The sequence below is a fragment of the Euprymna scolopes genome, chromosome 23, assembly GCF_053919585.1.
Source record: "Euprymna scolopes isolate OS-2025 chromosome 23, ASM5391958v1, whole genome shotgun sequence".
NCBI classification, from domain to species: Eukaryota; Metazoa; Mollusca; class Cephalopoda; order Sepiida; family Sepiolidae; genus Euprymna; species Euprymna scolopes.
Window position 1 is genome coordinate 77,625,643 of NC_136504.1, and position 19,016 is coordinate 77,644,658.

At 39.5% G+C, this 19,016-nt stretch overlaps 1 protein-coding gene across 5 annotated transcripts in view; it reads right to left on the reverse strand.

Annotated features, from left to right (window-relative positions):
* The window catches only part of LOC145246018 (enolase 4-like), a 772,121-nt gene that overhangs the window by 751,633 nt on the left and 1,472 nt on the right, over positions 1-19,016 (reverse strand). For 3 of the 5 annotated variants that reach the window (XM_080107837.1, XM_080107833.1, XM_080107836.1), the window contains exon 1: positions 15,205-15,357. The exons of the other annotated variants lie outside the window; for them this stretch is intronic. In XM_080107837.1, coding sequence (XP_079963963.1) covers positions 15,205-15,266 — 62 coding nt within the window. In that variant the 5' untranslated portion in view covers positions 15,267-15,357. Of the gene's footprint in view, positions 1-15,204; positions 15,358-19,016 lie in introns of those variants that run through there. 5 annotated transcript variants of the gene reach the window in all.

Consider the following 19,016-nt stretch of genomic DNA (forward strand, 5'->3'; position numbering starts at 1 on the left):
TTTATGGACAAGAAAAATCTATTATAAAAAAAATAAGACAATATATATTCCAAATAAACTTGCCAGATAGAATCGGCACATTTTTGTATGAGAAAACCATTTACACAATTAATAAAACAATGAAATAAAGATAAAGATTAAAAACTGAAATGAATATAATATTAGAACTTGCATCTAGAAAAGAAAAATATTACAAATTCATAACTTAACTGTCACTAAGAAGGTTATTTTTGCTGAGATGGTTGATTACTTTAACACAAATTCCAGCAACTTACTCATGATGCACACGAGACTTATTGGCCTGTACTGAGAGGGAGATGACCGGTCACCTGAATTCTTAAATACAGGGCAAATTAATGAGATTTTCCAGAGAGTTGCAGAGTACACCACAAATTGATAATTCTATTTTTAATGGCAAAAAACAAACGACAGAAATAAACAAAAATGCAAGTGAAGTGTTCTGTTGCTTTTGTAGGAAATCATGTGGTATTTTAATAAAAATATAGTTTCCATCACCTAGGTTAATATTAAAAGGTGTTTGTGTATCACTGTTTTAACGAGGCTAATTGGAATCCCATTTTATTATGCCCCTAAAGAAGTTGAACTCCATGGTGGTTGACAGAACTTAGAACTTGTGAATAATTCCACATTTTTATGGAAAAATGAATAAAAAGAAAAGTTAAAAACATGCTATGTATGAATGTGAAAAAGAAAAGGCTGAAGTAGATGATCTCTTGATAAAGAAAAAGGACAGAAATCTTTTGAATGACGTGAACGTAATGACTGGTGAAGGAATTATGACACAACATAAACCAGTTGTGATTTCAAGTTGAAGAAATCTCATGAGGTAAATAGGAAGTTTATTTCCTGGAGAACAGCTTGGAAATTTAGTGAAGAATATGTGAAACATGAGTTTGAAGATCAAGTGAATGAGTGCTTGGTTACAAGATCCAGTTTATATGTGGAAGTGGAAGAATACTACCTGGAAGAAAGTTTCTCAAATATTTAGAGGGACATAGTGGTGGAATGAGGAAGCAATGAACTGTATCAAAGTGGAAATGATGGAGTAAGCAGAGAAAAGATTTGGTGAATAAGGATATATGTATCTGATGGTAAAATGGAAAGCAAGATAGCCAAAATAATGAAGTATTCAGGATAGCAAAGTAAATAGCAAAGAGAGGCACATGAATAAAGAGAGACATATGAATATTGTTGTAGAGAAATGCATTCGATGGCAATGTAGTGTTAGCAACAAATGAACAGGACAAGATAGATGTTTGGAAATGTTATTATGGAAATGGGAGATTGTTGAGTATAAAGTTTTCATGGAACAATCCTAAAATCTCAAAATTGCAAAAGCAGTATCTGATACAGTTATAAGACTTGAGAAAGAAATGTTCAGCTAATAGAAAGAAATAGTATTGTTAATCTGTGTGAGTGATCTCCCCTGAAAAACTCTCCCTGCTAGTGAGGCAGTTTCCGGTCGGAGGTGGGGAAGCGGACATTGTTGTATATACTCGGGAGTTATTGAGGAGTCGAATAAAATATTCTCTCCATATCCGTTGTAAAAATCCGTCATTTATATGTTTATATATTTCTTTATACGTATTAACATTCCTGTATTTTACTACTAACAAGTATGTTTTAGCAAATAAAAAATAGGATCCTGAACAGAAGTGTGTGTTCTATCCCAACCATTATCAACGGACCAGAGGTCATTTCTTCAGCTTCAGACAAGGCCAAGAACTTTGCAGCTAATTCTACCCTATGCGACGAAGGCCATCAACTCCCCATATTTCCTCCTATAACACAGAACATGCTAGGTAACATACAAATATCTGTGCATGAGGTCGCCAAGCTAATCAAAAACCTTGATTCCAGTAAAGCTACTGGCCCTGACGGCATCCCAATTATAGTGTTAAAAAAGCTTCAACCAGAACTTGCTCCCATACTTACGAAACTGTTTAAACGTTGCCTTAAGGAGAAGTGCTTTCCAACACCTTGGAAAACCTCATCAGTATGCCCTGTATTTAAGAACTCAGGTGATAAGTCATCTCCCTCTCAGTACAGACCAATAAGTCTCCTGTGTGTCATGAGTAAGTTGCTGGAATCCATATTAAATAGAGAAATAGTCAACCACCTCAGCAAAAATAACCTTCTTAGTAGAGGGAAAGAAAATCACCAACCCTAAGAATTTCCCAAACGCCCCCTTAGTCATGGCCTTTGTGCGCCACACAAAAGTTGGTCGCACAAAGGCGATGTGGAATATGATTGAGGAGGCGAAGGGGGCGTTCCCAAACATCAAACTGGTGGAAGAGGGGGATGACTCCCTCAACCAGCTGGCACCTAGATGCGAAGGGAGGGCCCCTATTTACGTCCACCCTTGTTTTTATAGGGCCCTGAAGTTAACATTTCCATTGAATGTTGGGGGTATTGCGCGAGATGGACGAGTAACGTCCGAGTTGCTTTCGGGCAACCTCGCCCAATCCTGCGTCATCCTAGTTACAAAAGACTTTAGGCTGGTGGTTGTCGATGAATAGGCACAATGGACACGTCCTTGAGCCTTGCTAACTTGAAAGTAAGGGGCATGAGGTGCCGAAGCAAAGCTGCTAGGGTACTGAGGGACCTCGTGTCCATGAACATAGATGTGGTTATGTTACAGGAGACTCACTACAACTCCGTTGACGATCATCGGGTGCTGGAGGGGCATTATGATGTTTTTTCAGCATACAGTGATAGTCAAAGTAGGGGAGTTTCTTTGTTAGTTAGGCGCACCCTTTCTGCAACGGTTAGCATTGTTCACGCGGATACTGATGGTAGACTGATCATGGCCAATATTGCCGTGGCAAATAGAGCGTTTCCTTTTTCCAGCGGTTGGAGGTGTTTCTCGGGGGTTCGGAATGGTTAGTACTAGTGGGTGATTGGAATGCCATCCTTGATCCCAGGGTAGATAATGTGAGCAGGACTAGAAGTACGGATGGGTGTGAAACCAGTCTGTCGGACCTGATGGCTAGATGCGATATGGTAGATAGGTATCGGGTGGATCATCCGGGGCAGGAGATGTGGACGTGGCTCTCTAGCAGGCCTTCCGTTTCAAGTACTTACTTGGATCGGTTGTTAGTTAGAAGAGGCAATGTAGAATATATATCTTGTCCCACGTTCCACTGGTTAGGCCACTCTGACCACAAACTACTTGTGGCCAGGTTAGAATTAGATAGGAACCCCAAGTTAGCCGGGTACTAGAAGTTAAATACCTCCTTACTGGAGATAGATGACTTCCGGGAAAAGCTAACTGAACACATCAAGAAGGGATTAGTGGGGGCGGTTACCGGGCGGAGGTGGTGGGTAAACGCCAAATCTAGTATTAGAGACTTCTGTCAAATATGGCCAATGCCTCACCCTAGATAGGCCCAAGGCAGAGATGCGGCTAGAGGATAGACTATCCCAGGCGGTGGCAGGGAGGATTCCCTTGAGATAGGCCTAGCTAAGGCGGACCTGAGTCGTTTGGCTAGCAAGTGATATCAGGGCCAGGTAGTTAGGACTAGAATTAAAAAGATGCCCAACAAAGCTGTGAATGTGGACAAATCAGAACGAGTCTATTCGCCCGGGTGCAAATTGGATAATTATATTCGTAAGATACAGAGTCCGGAAGGACACTCCTTAGTGTCGGCTCAGGAGATTTGCGAGTGGTTTCGAGTGCACTTTGAAGATCGTTTCGCATAGCTGTCCAGACTACGTGTCTAGGAGTTTGGCAACTATTTGGCTGGCTCGCCCCGCCTGAAGGCGGCCCGAGTGGCTAGTTGTGATGGTCGGGTTACAGAATGTGAGGTCGTAGCTGCTATGAAGCAGGTCGCCTATAATAGATCACCAGGACTCGATGGACTGCCCTACGAGCTTTACTTGAGGTTTTCGCCCATGTTTCTTCCGATTCTGACAAGTTTGTTTAACCCTGGTTTGACACGGGATCCATCCCGAGTCAGGTTACCAAAGGTGTGGTCACACTTCTGAAGAAGAAGGACACACATGCTGGGGGTTGGATGATTTTAGGCCCATCACGTTGTTGAACACGGATTTGAAAATCCTGGCCTGTGTTCTTGCGAATCGTTTGTATCACTGACTTGATCGAACCGGATCAGAATTACACTGTGAAGGGGAGATCGATTCAAAACAATTTGCATTTGATTTGTACAGTCCTAGAAAACCTAGAAGATGACACCGAAGCCGCGCTGATCAATTTAGATCAGTCCAAGGCATTTGATAGGGTTGATCATCGTTTTCTGATGGCTGTTTTAGAGACCGCTGGGCTTTGGGTCCGGCTTCTGCAGATGGATCTCCATTTTGCATGCTCGGCCGACGGCAGTTGTACAGGTCAATGGGGTGCAGTCGGCGCCGTTCAGTTCACGGTCGGTGCGACAGGGATGTCTGCTGTCGCCCATGTTATATGTCCTCACGCTGGAACCATTCCTTAGGAACGTGAAGTCCAGGGTGGCTGGACCGGCCCTGCGCGGTATTGCTCTTCCTAGTGGTGCGCAAGCCAGGTTTTCCGCGTTTGCCGATGATGTCACCGTATTTGTTTCCAGCGTTGTTGATATTATTACGGTGCTAAGGCTCTCAAGCCTTATGAAAAAGTTACAGGGGCCGTAGTCAATCTCAGCAAATTTGTTGGCCTGAGGTTGGCCGCTTGGTGAGCATCGAATGGTCTGCCTGGCGCATTTGTCTGGACGGATGGCCCGGTCCGGATCCTTGGTGTTTGGTTTGGACCCAGTCTCTGTCTAGATAAGAATTGGTCGGAGGTACAGACCAAGGTCGAAGCATCTGTGAGGGTTTGGCTTCGAAGGGGATTGTCCCTTAAAGGTAGAGGGGAGGCATGTGCTACTTACGTGTTTCGTTGATCCTTTACTGGCTGGCTGTACTTCCTCTGCCTGCGGTCCGTATGGCGGCCTTAACGCGTGCGGTCTTTTTACTGTTGTGGAATGAGCAACGGCCGCTTGTCCATAGACAGGTCTGTACTCAACGTCTTGTAGATGGGGGCCTGGGGATGCCTGACCTGGCAAGTCATAAAAATGCCAAAAGGTTGGTGTTCCTGGGTAGAACTCTGATGGGGGATTCTGATTGGGGTCCCGCGGTTGGTGAAGCATTTCCCAACCTTATCCCCAATCACTTAATTGAATGCCAGAGAAAACCAAGAGGACAATCACAATTCCTCAATGAATGCCGAAATGTGCTTAGAGTGATGCCAGGGTCCCTTGACCTTGCACGGCCTAGAAGGGCATTGTATCGGGGTTTAGTGGTGGGGACCGCTTCGGACCCGCTTGGGGAGCGGCTGTAGCTGTCAGAGGGGGAGGTCCGCTCTCTATGGAATTGGGCGCCAGGCCGGGGATATCTTAACAATTCCGAATTTTCCCTGACCTGTCGATTGGTTAGAAATGCTTTACTTCTCAATGACATACTGTTCAGAATTGGTAGGACGTTTAGTCCTTTTTGTTCACGGTGTAAGGAAGATAGCTTAGAAACTGTAGAGCATGCATTTTTTACTTGTTCCAAGCTCCATGAATTTTGGGGGTATTTTGAGGTCACGGCTCGCATCGTCCCTGATCAGGTGACGATCCTGGATTTAGCGTCCGTAGTCTATAACGCAGATCCCTTGTGGCCTAGGAAGGAACGAATGGTGTTCCTAGCGACCTTGGCCGTAGCTAGACTAGTAGTGTGGGTTTCACGCATAGAGATACGGCGTGGGAGGGAGCCGCCTTCTCATCGGGATCTGATTTTGTATTTTAAACACCAACTTAAAATCAAAATCAAATGCGATAGAAGGAGCTTATCTCGCTCACAGTTTAGTAGGAAGTTGATTCACACCGCTAGTTTATGTGCGTTCGTGCAAAACAGGCTTGAGTATGTGTTCCCTCCCTAGGCATGGCACACACCGACCGGAAAAGCAATCTCCAGTCCAGATTAAAACTATCCCGTAGTGGATCAGTCCCTTAGTTAGTTGGTATAAATGAGCTCCATGTCCCCAATCTTTATTTTAGGTGTTAGAATACCTCCAAAGAAGCCCAGTCCTATTAATATATTTTAGTCCAAATCCGTCCCAATGGTATTTTTCTTGGAGGTCACCGAATATCCCCATGCCCCCCCCCCTTTATTTTGTCCGTAGTTGTGCCCATTCCCTCTTAGGAAGTGCTCCCTTGTTTTCGGCTGATACCAGAAAACAGGAAGCATTTCAAATTAAAAAGGTAAGGGTGGGTCCTCATTAACACATTCATCACTTAACGTTTTATTTGGTTCATTTATTTTTTATTACTGTTATTTTTCTTTATTTTGGGGTGTTTTTAAGGCTCTCATTACCCCCGCCCATCACCCGCATATATCATACGCATCACCATTTCATCATTCATATATCATACGCATCACCTTCATTGTAAATAAAATCATTATAAAAAAAAAAGTCATTGTAAAAAAAAATGAAAAAAAAAAAGTCATGGTGAATATTGTTCATGTTATCTGGGGTTTTAAGTAGATCTAATCGCTAGAGTGAATACGGTATTGTGGTGACTGCAACTAGTTATAGAGAATAGACCAAGTGGACGACCCCTGACCCCTATTCCCCCTCACACCCTTTTTGGCCTCAAGCCACATTGAAAAAGAATCATTTACATATTTTATATAATTTTCATTCAAAAATTTTGTAAAATCTGTGATTTTTCTTCTTTAATAAATATTTAAATAAATAGAAAAGAGGCTTGCCTTTTTTCTGTTGTTCTTGGCCTTCAGGCCAGGATCAACCGCTCGTGAGAGGGTCTCATTCTTCAGTCAGCTTGACGCATTTGTAGATTGTCGGAAGCGGGTAGTGCTAATGGGGGATTGGAACGCCATCTTAGACCCTGAGATAGATAAGGTAGGAGGCGATGCTAGAGGATCGGAGAGATGCAAGTCCAGCCTGGCTGCTCTGATGGGTAGATGCGGTCTGGTCAACAGGTTTCGGGTCGAGCATCCGGGGCGGGAGATGTGGACGTGGACCAATAGCGTTTCCTCCTATCCAAACACTTACTTTGACAGGATGTTAGTTAGGAAAGGCGAAGTAGACTTCTAATCTTGTCCCACGTTCACTTGGCTAGGTCAGATGGACCATAAACTAGTTATGGCCCGGCTGAAGCTAGGAAATAGGCCTAAGTTAGTGGCTCACTGGAAGTTAAACACCTCCCTTCTGGAGATACAAGACTTCCAAGAGAAGCTAATAGAATTAATTCAAAAAGCACTAGTGGGGGCGGTTACCAGAAGTAAGTGGTGGGTAGGTCTAAAAGCCAAAATAAGAACCTTCTCCGTCAAGTATGTCCAGTGCCTCGCACTAGATAAGGCCAAGATGAAGAAGAAGCTAGAGCAGAAACTAGCCTGGGCTACGGGGAAGGGTGATAAGGTTAGTAAGGAACTAGCTAAGCAGGACCTTCTGCGTGAGAATAGCAAGCGTTATGAAGGTTAAGTAGTCAGAGCTGCCTCGAGGCAGCTAGAGCAGCTAGTTGCGAGAGCCAGGTGATGGAGCGGGAGGTTTTTACTGCGCTGAAGCAGGTCAGCTGTGACAGATCGCCAGGACTTGATGGTCTGCCATACGAACTGTATTTGAGCCCATGTTTCTGCCTCTTCTGACGGATGTGTTCAATCATTGGTTTGCTCAGGGATCCATCCCGGGGCAAGTCACCAAGGGAGTGATCACATTGCTGAGGAAAGGTGACGGGCATGGTGGGGAAAAGTTAGACGATTACAGGCCCATAACTCTGTGTCAACACAGAGTTGAAGATTTTGGCCATGGTCCTGTCGAATTGACTGCAGGTTGTTATCGGCGAGTTGGTTGAACCGGAACAGAACTACGCTGTGAAGGGGAGATCGATTCAGAACAACTTGTGCATGATCCTAGAGGGAGGAATAGATGACGACACGGAAGCCGCGCTGATCAACTTAGATCAGTCCAAAGCTTTGGATAGGGTCGACCATCGTTTTTTGGCATTTGTTTTAGAGGCCGCCGGTTTTAAACCGGACTTCTGCAAGTGGATCTCCGTGATGTATTGACAGCCCACAGCCATTGTGCAAGTCAACAGAAAGTGCTCGAAAACCATTGTTATCTCTCGGTCAGTTTGTCAGGGTTGTCCGCTGTCACCCCTGCTCTATGTCCTGGCTTTGGAGCCCCTGCTCTGCAAGCTGAGATGTGGGGAGGAAAATTCGGCCCTGCACGGAATTACAATACCCGTTGGCTCAGTCGCCAAGGTATTCGCATTCGCCGATGATGTCACGGTCTTTGTGTTGAGCTTCAGAGACATCGAGATCATGTCGGAGGCGCTCGCTCAGTACGAAAGAATTACAGGGGCCAAGATAAACTGCAGCAAGTCGGTAGGACTGCGGTTGGGCGCCTGGAGTGGCAACGCAAACCTCCCGGCGCCCTTCAGCTGGACGGATAGCCCGGTTCGGATCCTCGGCGTGTGGTTCGGACCGGGTCTCCAGCTTGACAAAAATTAGCTGCAGGTACGGTCAAAGGTGGAGGTTGCAAGTACGGTCAAAGGTGGAGGCTTCCTAGGAAACTTTCCTTAAAGGGTAGAGCTGAGGCGTGCGCCACTTACGTCTTTCCTCTCATCCTTTACCGACTGGCCATACTTCCCCTTGCCTGCACAACACCTAACAGCTCTTGTCGAACTCTTGTCCTCGCTTCTTTGGGACAGAGGAAGACACTGGGTAAGCAGACAGGTCTGTATTCAACATCCGTGTGAGGGAGACTTGGGAATGCCGGACTTGAAGTGTCATCGAGACGCTGAGAGGCTGGCCTTCCTGAGCCACTATATGCAAGATGATCAACCGTGGCACCCCGTGGTTACTGCTGCCTTCCCCGACCTCGTTCTCGACCCTTCTATCGAGAGCTGTCGCAGGACACCAGGAGAATCTGCTTACATGAAAGAGTGCTGAGCCGCGCTAAAATGACTACAAAGGTCCAGCGACCTTGTGACTGTTACCCGTAGGGAACTCCACAGGGATCTAGTGAAGGGGGCCGCTGACGACCCACTATGCGCGCATTTGGGTTGGCAGCAGAGTGAGATCCGCTCCGTGTGGAGCTGGGCGCCAGGTTCGAGTCATCTGAACAATTCGGAGTTCTCTCTGACCTGGCGATTGGCCCGAAATGCACTTCCACTCAGCAACATACAATGCAGTTCCGGGTTTTTGGAGTCGCCTGATTGTCCCTGTTGTGGGACAATAGCCGTAGAAACGACTGATCATACTTTCTTTGATTGCCGGTACTGGTCGTATGTCAGCGAGGTGACGGCTTGCATCGATCCTGAGCATCTTCGCCCAATTACCGTATCATGGATAACATGAGGCTGCCGTGGGACCGGGAAAGACAAATGATCTACGTTACAATCCTGGCCGTGGCAAGAATGGTGATTTGAACGTCGCGTCTGCAAGGTTGCCGGGGGGGGTTGTCTTTTTCTGATCAGGCTCTGATCGCTTTCTTTAAACACCAACTACGGGTGAAGATCAGATGTGATAGAAGAAGGCTGCATCGCGCGACATTTGACAGAAGATGGATACATGTAGCAAGTCTGTTTGTACGAAGAGGAGCCAAATTTGAATACGTGTTCCCCCCGCCTAGGTGTGGAACGCGCAGTTCCGTAAAGTAAAATTAAACAAGTAACCTCTCAGCTAGCTGAGTGTGTGTTCCATCCCTCCCCGATTAGGAAGCCTCCAATAGCCCCACCCCCTCCTTCTTGCAATGTTTGTTTTCACACCCTCCTCTAAATTTCACCCATCTTGGAGAGAAAGAAATACAAACTAACCCCCATTCCTTACCCACAAAATTTTCTTTTCTCCAGTCACCCCCATCTAGAGGGCATCCCCACTTAGAGCCTGACCTGCAGAAGCAAGGTTCCTTTTACAAACCTTGTGGAACAACAGTTTATCAACTAGACGGGGTTGGGAGTGTCGTACTAATCACTTCCCTCGCCCTCGACACAAATGAATTATTGTACCATTTTTATTGTTATCTTTTGTTTTTACACGTTAATAAAAAATGCTTTAAGTCGGACGTCCCCCCAGTATGAAAGGGTGAATCCGGTATTATGGTGAAAGAAGATACTAGCTGGGAGAAACTTTTGATTTTGTTTAGTTCTGGAGTGGCAAGGATGACCAACGACCCCCACAATCCCCCCTTTTGAGTTGGCGATGTGCCTAAGTTTTTTGTTCATTGTTGATTTTCAATGTATTTTTAACATGAATAAAGGATTTAATATCTCAAACTGTAGTATCTATTCGGCAGATGCTGCACTTAAGATAACTTGTACCAGTCAATGGGGGGGAAACCCTCTATACTGGGACAATTATTATTTTTGGTAACCAGAGTGCCCCCTTTTTGCCTACTTTTAGGGGAGCTGGTTTTTACCCCACATTAAAAACGGCCTTGTGCCTAATTTGCTTTGGTGGGGAAGCAAATAAATACAATAAATAGAAAAGAGGGTTTTTAATATGAATATCAATACACACAAAAGAAAAACGAATTTATAGGAGTATAGAAGACATATATATATATATATATATATATATATATATATATATATATATATATATATATGTGTGTGTGTGTGTGTGTGTGTGTGTGTGTGTGTGTGTGTGTGTGTGTGTGAGAGAGAGAGAGCTACCAGGGGAGATCACTTACTGGGTACTTCCTGTTATTTTAACAGAGGGTGGAGTTCGTTTTAGTGTAATTTTTTTTCTTTTTCATTAACTATTTTATATCTTTACCGATTATTTTTGAAAAAATTTTTTAAAAAATGGTACCTATGCAGAATAGGAACTGCATTATCATCGGCATATTGTGGATAAGTTATGTAAACCAGCAGAAGGTGCCGAAACTCTTAGCCAATAAAATCACAGCAGCTAACAATTCGCAAATGGTATTTCTTGTTTATTAAATTTTTATGGTATCTTTTATTTATTAAATTGTTAGTTGAAAGTATAGAATAGTTAAAAATCCTCCAAATTAAGAATGACACTCGCTACAGACAGAAGCTGCTTCTCACGACCTCAAGATTTGAAATCCATTTTCCTCGTGGCTTGTCTAATCACAAACCAGCTCTCTTCCTTCATTCCGGCGATTACTACCTATAAACACGAGTAACGGAACTGAACTATTCGCTCCTTCAACCCGCTGGCATTATATTAAATCTATCTTTACGCACGAACACTGAACTCTCATACTAACCCGTTTCTCTCTTGTATGCAACTAACGAAGATAACAAATAAAGTTGTTTATTAATCTAGAATGAAACTCCATTACATTGTCTCGTCATTTCTATAACTTTCTAAATAATAACATTATTATTTCAACATGGTCTATAAACTACAGAAGTACTTTCTTTCACTAAAATTGCGATAACATTAATATTGGCCATCATTTTCGATATAAAAAAAACGCAAAATTTTCATTTATCATCATTACATAACCGACCCAGAATATGCCGACTTTAACACTGTACCTATTCTGCATAAGTACCAGAAAATATATCAAATTTGTGCGATTTTCAAGAAATTAATAGAAAAAGAAGGTGAAAGAAACAAATGTTACCAAAGGCAATAGAGTTACTTTTCTACTTATCTGGATACGCTAGAGACATTAAAATGGATGGATAAAGATCATTCCAGTTACGTATAGATTTGTCCTATCCACCTATGCAAATTCTGTAAAAAGTAAAACCGTACCTTTTCACACGGATGTAGTTTAAGACTATACCACATGACAGGGTGTCCACTTTTAATCCAATCAGCGCTCCAAGAAAACAACTTTTACAAAATCTTTTCCTGACAGCCTTCGCTGAAGCTGATCGAAAACCTATATTGGCGCCAAACCCAAATCAGTTTAGTTCAGGATGCAGTAAGCAACTCGCTTACATCGAGGGTCAATGTAAAACCACCAACATAACTTTGTGCGCATCATACATCTAAATTCTCAATATGGAAGTACTAGGTACGAGCAAAAATGGGCGGACAAAAATAGGGGGACCTAGTTTTGAAAGCCGATTTATCATAATTTCTTTGTAAGTTTCCGACTACTTTTTGATTGTATTTGAAAGAATAAAGACTAAAATTGATTTCCAAAAGGAAAAATATATTTGTACACGTGAAAAAAAAAAGTTATGAAAAATGTTTTCACGGCGAGTTACCCAATTCAGCTAAATTGTGAAGTTAAATAAATTCATTGTAAAAATCATTTAAAAGATAAATATTAGTTTTCAGGGTCTATTTCAAAGATAATTAGTAAAGTCCTAAGATATTGAATTAAATAAAAAAATTAAAAAAAAACACCTTCTTTGTACAAAACAAATTAATTAGCCCCAAAACCGAGTGATTCTGCCGATTGTAAAATGCAACAAACTAAAATTTTGTAAACACAGAATATACGACAGCCCAAAATTTCAGGCAGTCAAAAGACTGTGAAAATGACGTCATGTAATTAAAAGGGAGGAAGTGTGATACTTTTTTCGCCCCCCCCCAGACGTGCATTCGTACATTCCTATTCTGAACGTTTGTATAAATTTTTCCATTTTTTAATTTAATTATTTTTCTATGTTCCTGTTTTTAAATTATTTTTTTTAATTAATGTTCAATATTATATAAAAAATGTTACGCCGAAAGTTTCACATTCTTGCGAGCAAGGAAAATAGTAAAATCTTGCATATAAAAATTATGCGAAATCTGTAATTTAAAAAAAAAAAAAGAGTAGAAATATTTTTTGCAATTATAATTTTTTTGTGTGAAAATATTAAATAAACAATGCTTAATTCAATGGTAATATCGGTAGTTCGATAAATTAATTTTTCTTCGAGTTATATCGAATTCATTAATACGGACTTTAGGGGCTTTTTTCGTAATGTTCCTGTAAAAAGTATTTTATTTTATTGTTACAAATTACGATGCTTTATTTATATAAAAAAAGCAAAAATAAATTCTTGCATTTTTTATTTACTACTGAAAACTTAAGGTATTTTTTGTTTAAACAAAATAATACATTTCCACTAAGATTTAAATAAAAATAATCCATTCATTATATTCCGCGATCATTATTTGATAAATACTGAAAATTTCATTAAAATTAGTTAATTTCCTGATTTTTGGTGATTTTTTAAGTAAAGGGAGGGGTCAAAATGTTTATACTTTTTGAGCATCGGCATTCATTTTGCCCGTACCTAAGAAGGATCATGTCAACGAAAATTAATACTTTCCTTCTTTACGCCTCTAATGTTAAGGTTCGAATCTCACTGGACAAACAATACAAAAAAAAATGACCTAATGTCACATGAGACATGTATGGAGTAAAATTATCACATTACTGAACTAACTAATATAACAGAATTTTAATTCCTTTTGTAAAGAAAAAAAGAAATATTTTATAACTAAAAAAAAAACCCTGATTGCCTCAGTCGAAAAGAATTTCTCTTTTCTCCTTTTTGTTACATTTCTTTAACTCCAGTTCTATCAGACTTTATTCAAGAAAAAAATATATAAAGTCCCCGCGATTATACATAGTTCTAAAATCTTTTGCCCGCGTGTTGAATCGGCACACACAGATTAAAAAAATAAAAATGATTTATCTTATCTTCTATATAGATAAAACAATAGACGTATGTGTGTGTGTGTGTAAATATCTAACAGATAAACTATTAAACTACTAATCACATAGCACTGAAATTCTCAGGAAATAATATTCACGCACTAAGGGTGGTTTATAGTAAATATCTTTGCTTACATGCATGTATACCGCATACTGGCATCGGCAAATTTACATGTAAAATATTCATTAAGCATTAGCTGACATTTTGTTTTGTATGCGCACGCACATACTTTCGTTTTGTTTGTTTTTTTCTCAGGCTGGAACGCTCAGTTCTTTTTAATTTTACTAACTGATGACACCAACTAATTTTTTTTATATTTTTGTATTAAAAAAAAAAAAACGAAACCATATGTACATTTTATTGACGGTTTGAAATTTGTAAATATGAAAACAAATCTATAAATCTTTTTTACAATCTCATATTTACTTAATTTCATACATTATTTTAAGACGGAGGAGGGGGGATGACACACGGAATACAGACAGTGCTGAAATAATAACGTTATTATTTAAAAAGCCATTCTTAATATGAGGAGCAGAAGGTATCATTTAAACTATTCTGTACTTTCACCTAACAATTTATTAAATAAGAAACTGACATGTATTATCTCTATTTTTGTTTAGTATTAGTTAACCTTAAAATCTGTTTCTCAATCCAATTTCTTGATTAGTTTATTGTAAAGCAAATGTTGCCTAATTACTAACTGCACTTTGAAATATTTCTTTTTTGAGTAGTATGAATTTTAAATAAGGTGCTTAGCATGAATTTTAAATAAGGTGCTTCTACAGTGTACAGTGTAGTACACATATTTAAAAAATACAAACAATTTATAATGAAATCATGTACCTATTTACTATGCCTCCCCACAGGACAGAGTTAGACACCAGGATCGTTTTTTAACGTGGAGAAAAGGTACAAAAATAAAAATTGTTTCAGTCGTGAAGGATTTCTCCTCCACCGAAAGAGAACAAAGAATAGAAGTGCAGCATCTGAAGAACAGATACTACACTTTGATCTTATCCCGAATGTATTTCGACAAACTGCTGAGTCATTTTCCGGAAGTGGCATTATGTGTTGATGATGGGGAGGGGCGACATGCACGATTATGTTGCTTTAAAAAGTCCTCTGGAGGCTTAGGTGAGGTTGGGATGTGGTGAATTAGTGCATGTTCATTCTCCCAAGCATTACCACCACTTTTTTTTATGAAGAGGGGGGGGGGGCAGTAGATGATTTTGCTGAAATGCTGCGTCAGAACAGATACTACACTAGCAGTGTCAGAAACCGATTTTAAGAATGCGTGAAAAAAAAAAAAAATTGAATAATTCCACCTCCTATTTTTACAAGCGTATAACTACTTGAAAAATGTAATTCAAACCCCTATTTTTTTTCAATTAAAGGAGCAAAGACCAAAATTTTAAAAAATAACAGGTTTAATAGCAAGTTATGCAATATTTGTTTTTTTTTTTTTAATCGGCTTTCTTTAAAAAAGATTTGAAGAAAATCAACGAAATTTTACTTCCTTCGAGTATAAAAAAATCGATATAAATTCCAAAATATCACTTACCTATAAAAAAAAAAAACAATTGAATGTGTAGTTCCATTCTTCATTGTTAAGAATTTATCCATATTTATATTTTAAATTCCATTTATTTTTTAAACGACTATTTGAAAAACGTGCGATTATGGAAGCATTTATCGAAAAACCGGAAGTAATCTTTCTTCTTGTTTTGAACTATGGATGAACAAAAGAACATAAAACCACACGTTCGCGTTAGGCGTGTAGCCTTGTACCTGGAGAAATATGTGTTCCCATAGTTTAAAAATAGTCAAATTTTACTCATAAGATTATTCCTTAAAAAAAAAAAAAAAAAAAAAAAAAAAAAAACACTTCAGGAATTTGTTTTTTTCTTTTCTCAAAGAAATACATAAATTTTTGATTTATTATATTTTCATTCTTTTTTGTTGAGTGAATTTTTTTTTTAAATATCTAAAAAAAAAAACAAAAAAAAAAAACTATTGAATGAAATAGAAAAAATTGTTGTTATCGTCCATTACTTACTGGACAATATAAGCAGAACATAGGCTTCCAATTTAAAAAAAAAAAATCAACGTGGTTTAAAAAAAAAAAAGGTTTTTACACTTTGGACTTTACAGGTAAATTTCCAAAAAACACTTTTTTTTTTTTTAATTTACAATATATTATTTATTGATCTTTTATCTTCAATTTGTGATGTATAAAACTTTGGTACATAAATTAATTATTAAAATTTTAATAGACATTTCAAAATGGGGGGGGTGAATTTAAAAAAAAAACGTTTGTCTAAAATATTATATTCGGTTTATTTGAAAGAGCATAAAATTTCACATTGACCTTGAAAATATCGTAAAAATTTAATCAATAGAAAAATTTTGATAGATTTTTAAATTTTTAAAATTGAAAAAAATTAATTCAATTGATTTCATTACGTAAAAAAAAAAAAAAAAAATGGCTGCATGAAGGCGCGCCGGCACTATTTCTATTATTTTTTTTTTTAAACAACTTTAATAGTTTATTCCATTCCGCTAAAAGGCATGGGATTTCTTGTAATTACCAAAAAGGTAATTATTACAAGAAATACCATGCCTTTTAGCGGTACGTTTTCAATAAAAGAAAAAGATTAATATTTAAAAAATATTATTATTAAAAGATTTTCTTTCCCTCCATTTGTTTGTTGAAAAAATTTAAATTTATACACCCGTAGCTAACATTTTGAAAAATAAATTCAGCTTATTTGTAAACTGAACGCTGTAGTCACTGTTTCCATGGATACAAAACGGTGAATCGAGATTTGTGCCCCCTTTTGTTTTTGGTTTGGGTTGTTTTGGGTTCGAGGTTAATCGCCACCTTTTTAAGGTGATATTAAGGGGCGGGGGTGACTTTTTATTTTCTGATTAGTTATTTATTTATTGAATTTTTGGGAGTTTGATTAACCCAATGAAAAAGCGCTATCTAAATGGAAGCAGACAACATTTGAATTGGAAGGAAAAGCGATTAAACCAACAAAAAAAAGGGGGCGCTTGTGCATTTAACGAACCAGACGTAACTCACCATTTGCTCGGCTTTGTCCGGCGCATGACGTCAACAGCCGGATAAAACCGAGCGTTGTCGATAAAATAGAAACAACGCTACAAAATAACTGTAAAATAAAATTGTAAATGTAGAAACATTTAAAAAAAAATAAATAAAAAGCAAAAACATACTGTTCATTTATGTTTTTTTTTATTATTAGTATTATTGTTTGAAATTGTTTCCTGTTTGCAAAATAAATACATATAAAAATTTTGGTCCACATTTTTTGTAAACAATAAGTAATAGTAAGGATAATTTTTTTTTTTTTTTCTTAAACAAATAATAGTTAGTAATTGTTTTTATGGAACTTCTTTTTTTTTCAACTGTTTATTTATTTATTTATTTTTACAAGGTGGTCACCACTTATCAAGGCCTGGAAGCCACTCAGGGATAAGGGTTATTGTAAGTACAGTACGTTAGTGTGGATATTTAAAGTGTCTACTTAAGGGGGCGGTTCATCAGGAATTTGTTTACGTTGGACTTGAAGATATCCAAGTTGTAGTCAGGAGGGAAGCAGTCAGACGGAACAGAGTTCCACAGGCGTGTAGGTCTAAGAAAGAAGCTTTGTTCATGAAATCTACGTTTTGATTTAGGCATAGATAAAGAGTGGGGAAAGTTTTTGACAGTGGATTCAGCTAGACGGGTGTATTTCGTAAAAGATTGGCGAGGGGGGGGCAGAGATTGGAGTTCAGACGAGCACCTGCCATGGAAATAACGTTAAAAAAAAGATAGGCTTGCGACGTCTCTTCTGTGGGAGAGAGGTTGCAGGGAAGAGAAAAGGGCATCCCCCACTAAGCAACAAAGTCTATTTTGTACTCTGTCAAGGCAGGATAGGTTGTTTTTAGCAGCTCCTGTCCAGATATGGCAGCAGTATTCCATCCTTGGGCATACTTGGCTTTTAATAGATAGAGAATTGCATCAGTAGTGAGATATCTTCTGGAGCGGTAGAAGGATCCCACCATCTTTCCAACGACCTTGGCAACAGACTTGATGTACGTGTTCCATTTCAGATCAGGAGTAAAGGTCAAACACAGAAGCTTGTCAAAACATGGGGCTTCTCCTAGATGAGAGCCATCCATTTCAATTGATGCCAGATGGGGATTAGAGCGTTGATGATGTAAAGATAGGAGTTTGGTTTTAGATGCATTAAAGGTAACCAGCCACGTCTTCCCCCACTGAACCACTCGTTCGAGATCAGAGGAGAGAGAATCAGAGAGAGCTTTGTCATTTACAGCCTTTGATGTGTTGCCGTAGATGGTCGTTTCATCAGCATAGATGTCAACGAATGATTTAGGTATATGTTTAGGGAGATCATTGATGTAGATCAGGAAGAGAGTTGGGCCCAGGATGGACCCTTGAGGGACTCCAGCATTAATACTGAAGGCCTCTGATTTTTGTCCATCGATCACTACTCTTATGAGCCTATCAGAGAGAAATGATTTAATGATAGAGAGAATATTTCCAGTTATACAGTAGCTTGAGATCTTGTGAAGTAGGCCTTTATGCCATACCTTGTCGAAAGCCTTTGATATGTCAAGAGCAATTGCCCTGGAAAGGAAGCCTTTGTCAAGAGATTCACTAATTCTATGAGATATAACTATTTATATAAATAAAAGAAAAAATCGTAAAAAAAAAAAAAAAAAGAAAGGAACAAAACTTTTTTTTTTAACCATGATTTTTTTTTTTTTTTTTGCCAGGAACATATTTTCTCGGGAGGATGTATTTTCCTCCAACTTTTGGAGGGCATCATCAGACGACAAAGTGGACGGAGATGAGATAGCAAATGTGATAGGAAGCTCCTTACCAACCGGGTAGTTTTCGGCGATGTGAGTTTATTGCGCTGCTTTGCTTCCTTCCACATGATTTGTTCCCTGTCTTACGGGATTTACAAAATTAAGGCTGTGGTTTGGTTTACCGTTAAATGGTGATACCCCTCCTCTCCTCCCACTTTGCTGTAAGCCCTCCAACAGTCTGATACGATCGTGGTCCCCGGCAGAATCTATTTTCTTATTAGTGGAAGGAGGGTTTCGGCATTCCTATTTGGTACGTTAACCAAAAAACCCTCCTTTTTGGCGGGGTCGGCATATCCACCGAAGACCCAGACCAGTGTTAGATGTCTGCCAACGTTGTGTTTCCGGGGGTTGAAGAAGACAGACTCGCTGATTTCGACCGTATGGTCTGGGCCTCTTATCTGCTGGGCATTCCTGAAAAAGTAATCCCGGCATATATCTTGCAGGAAATTCTCCCAGTCCACAATTGTGTGGCGT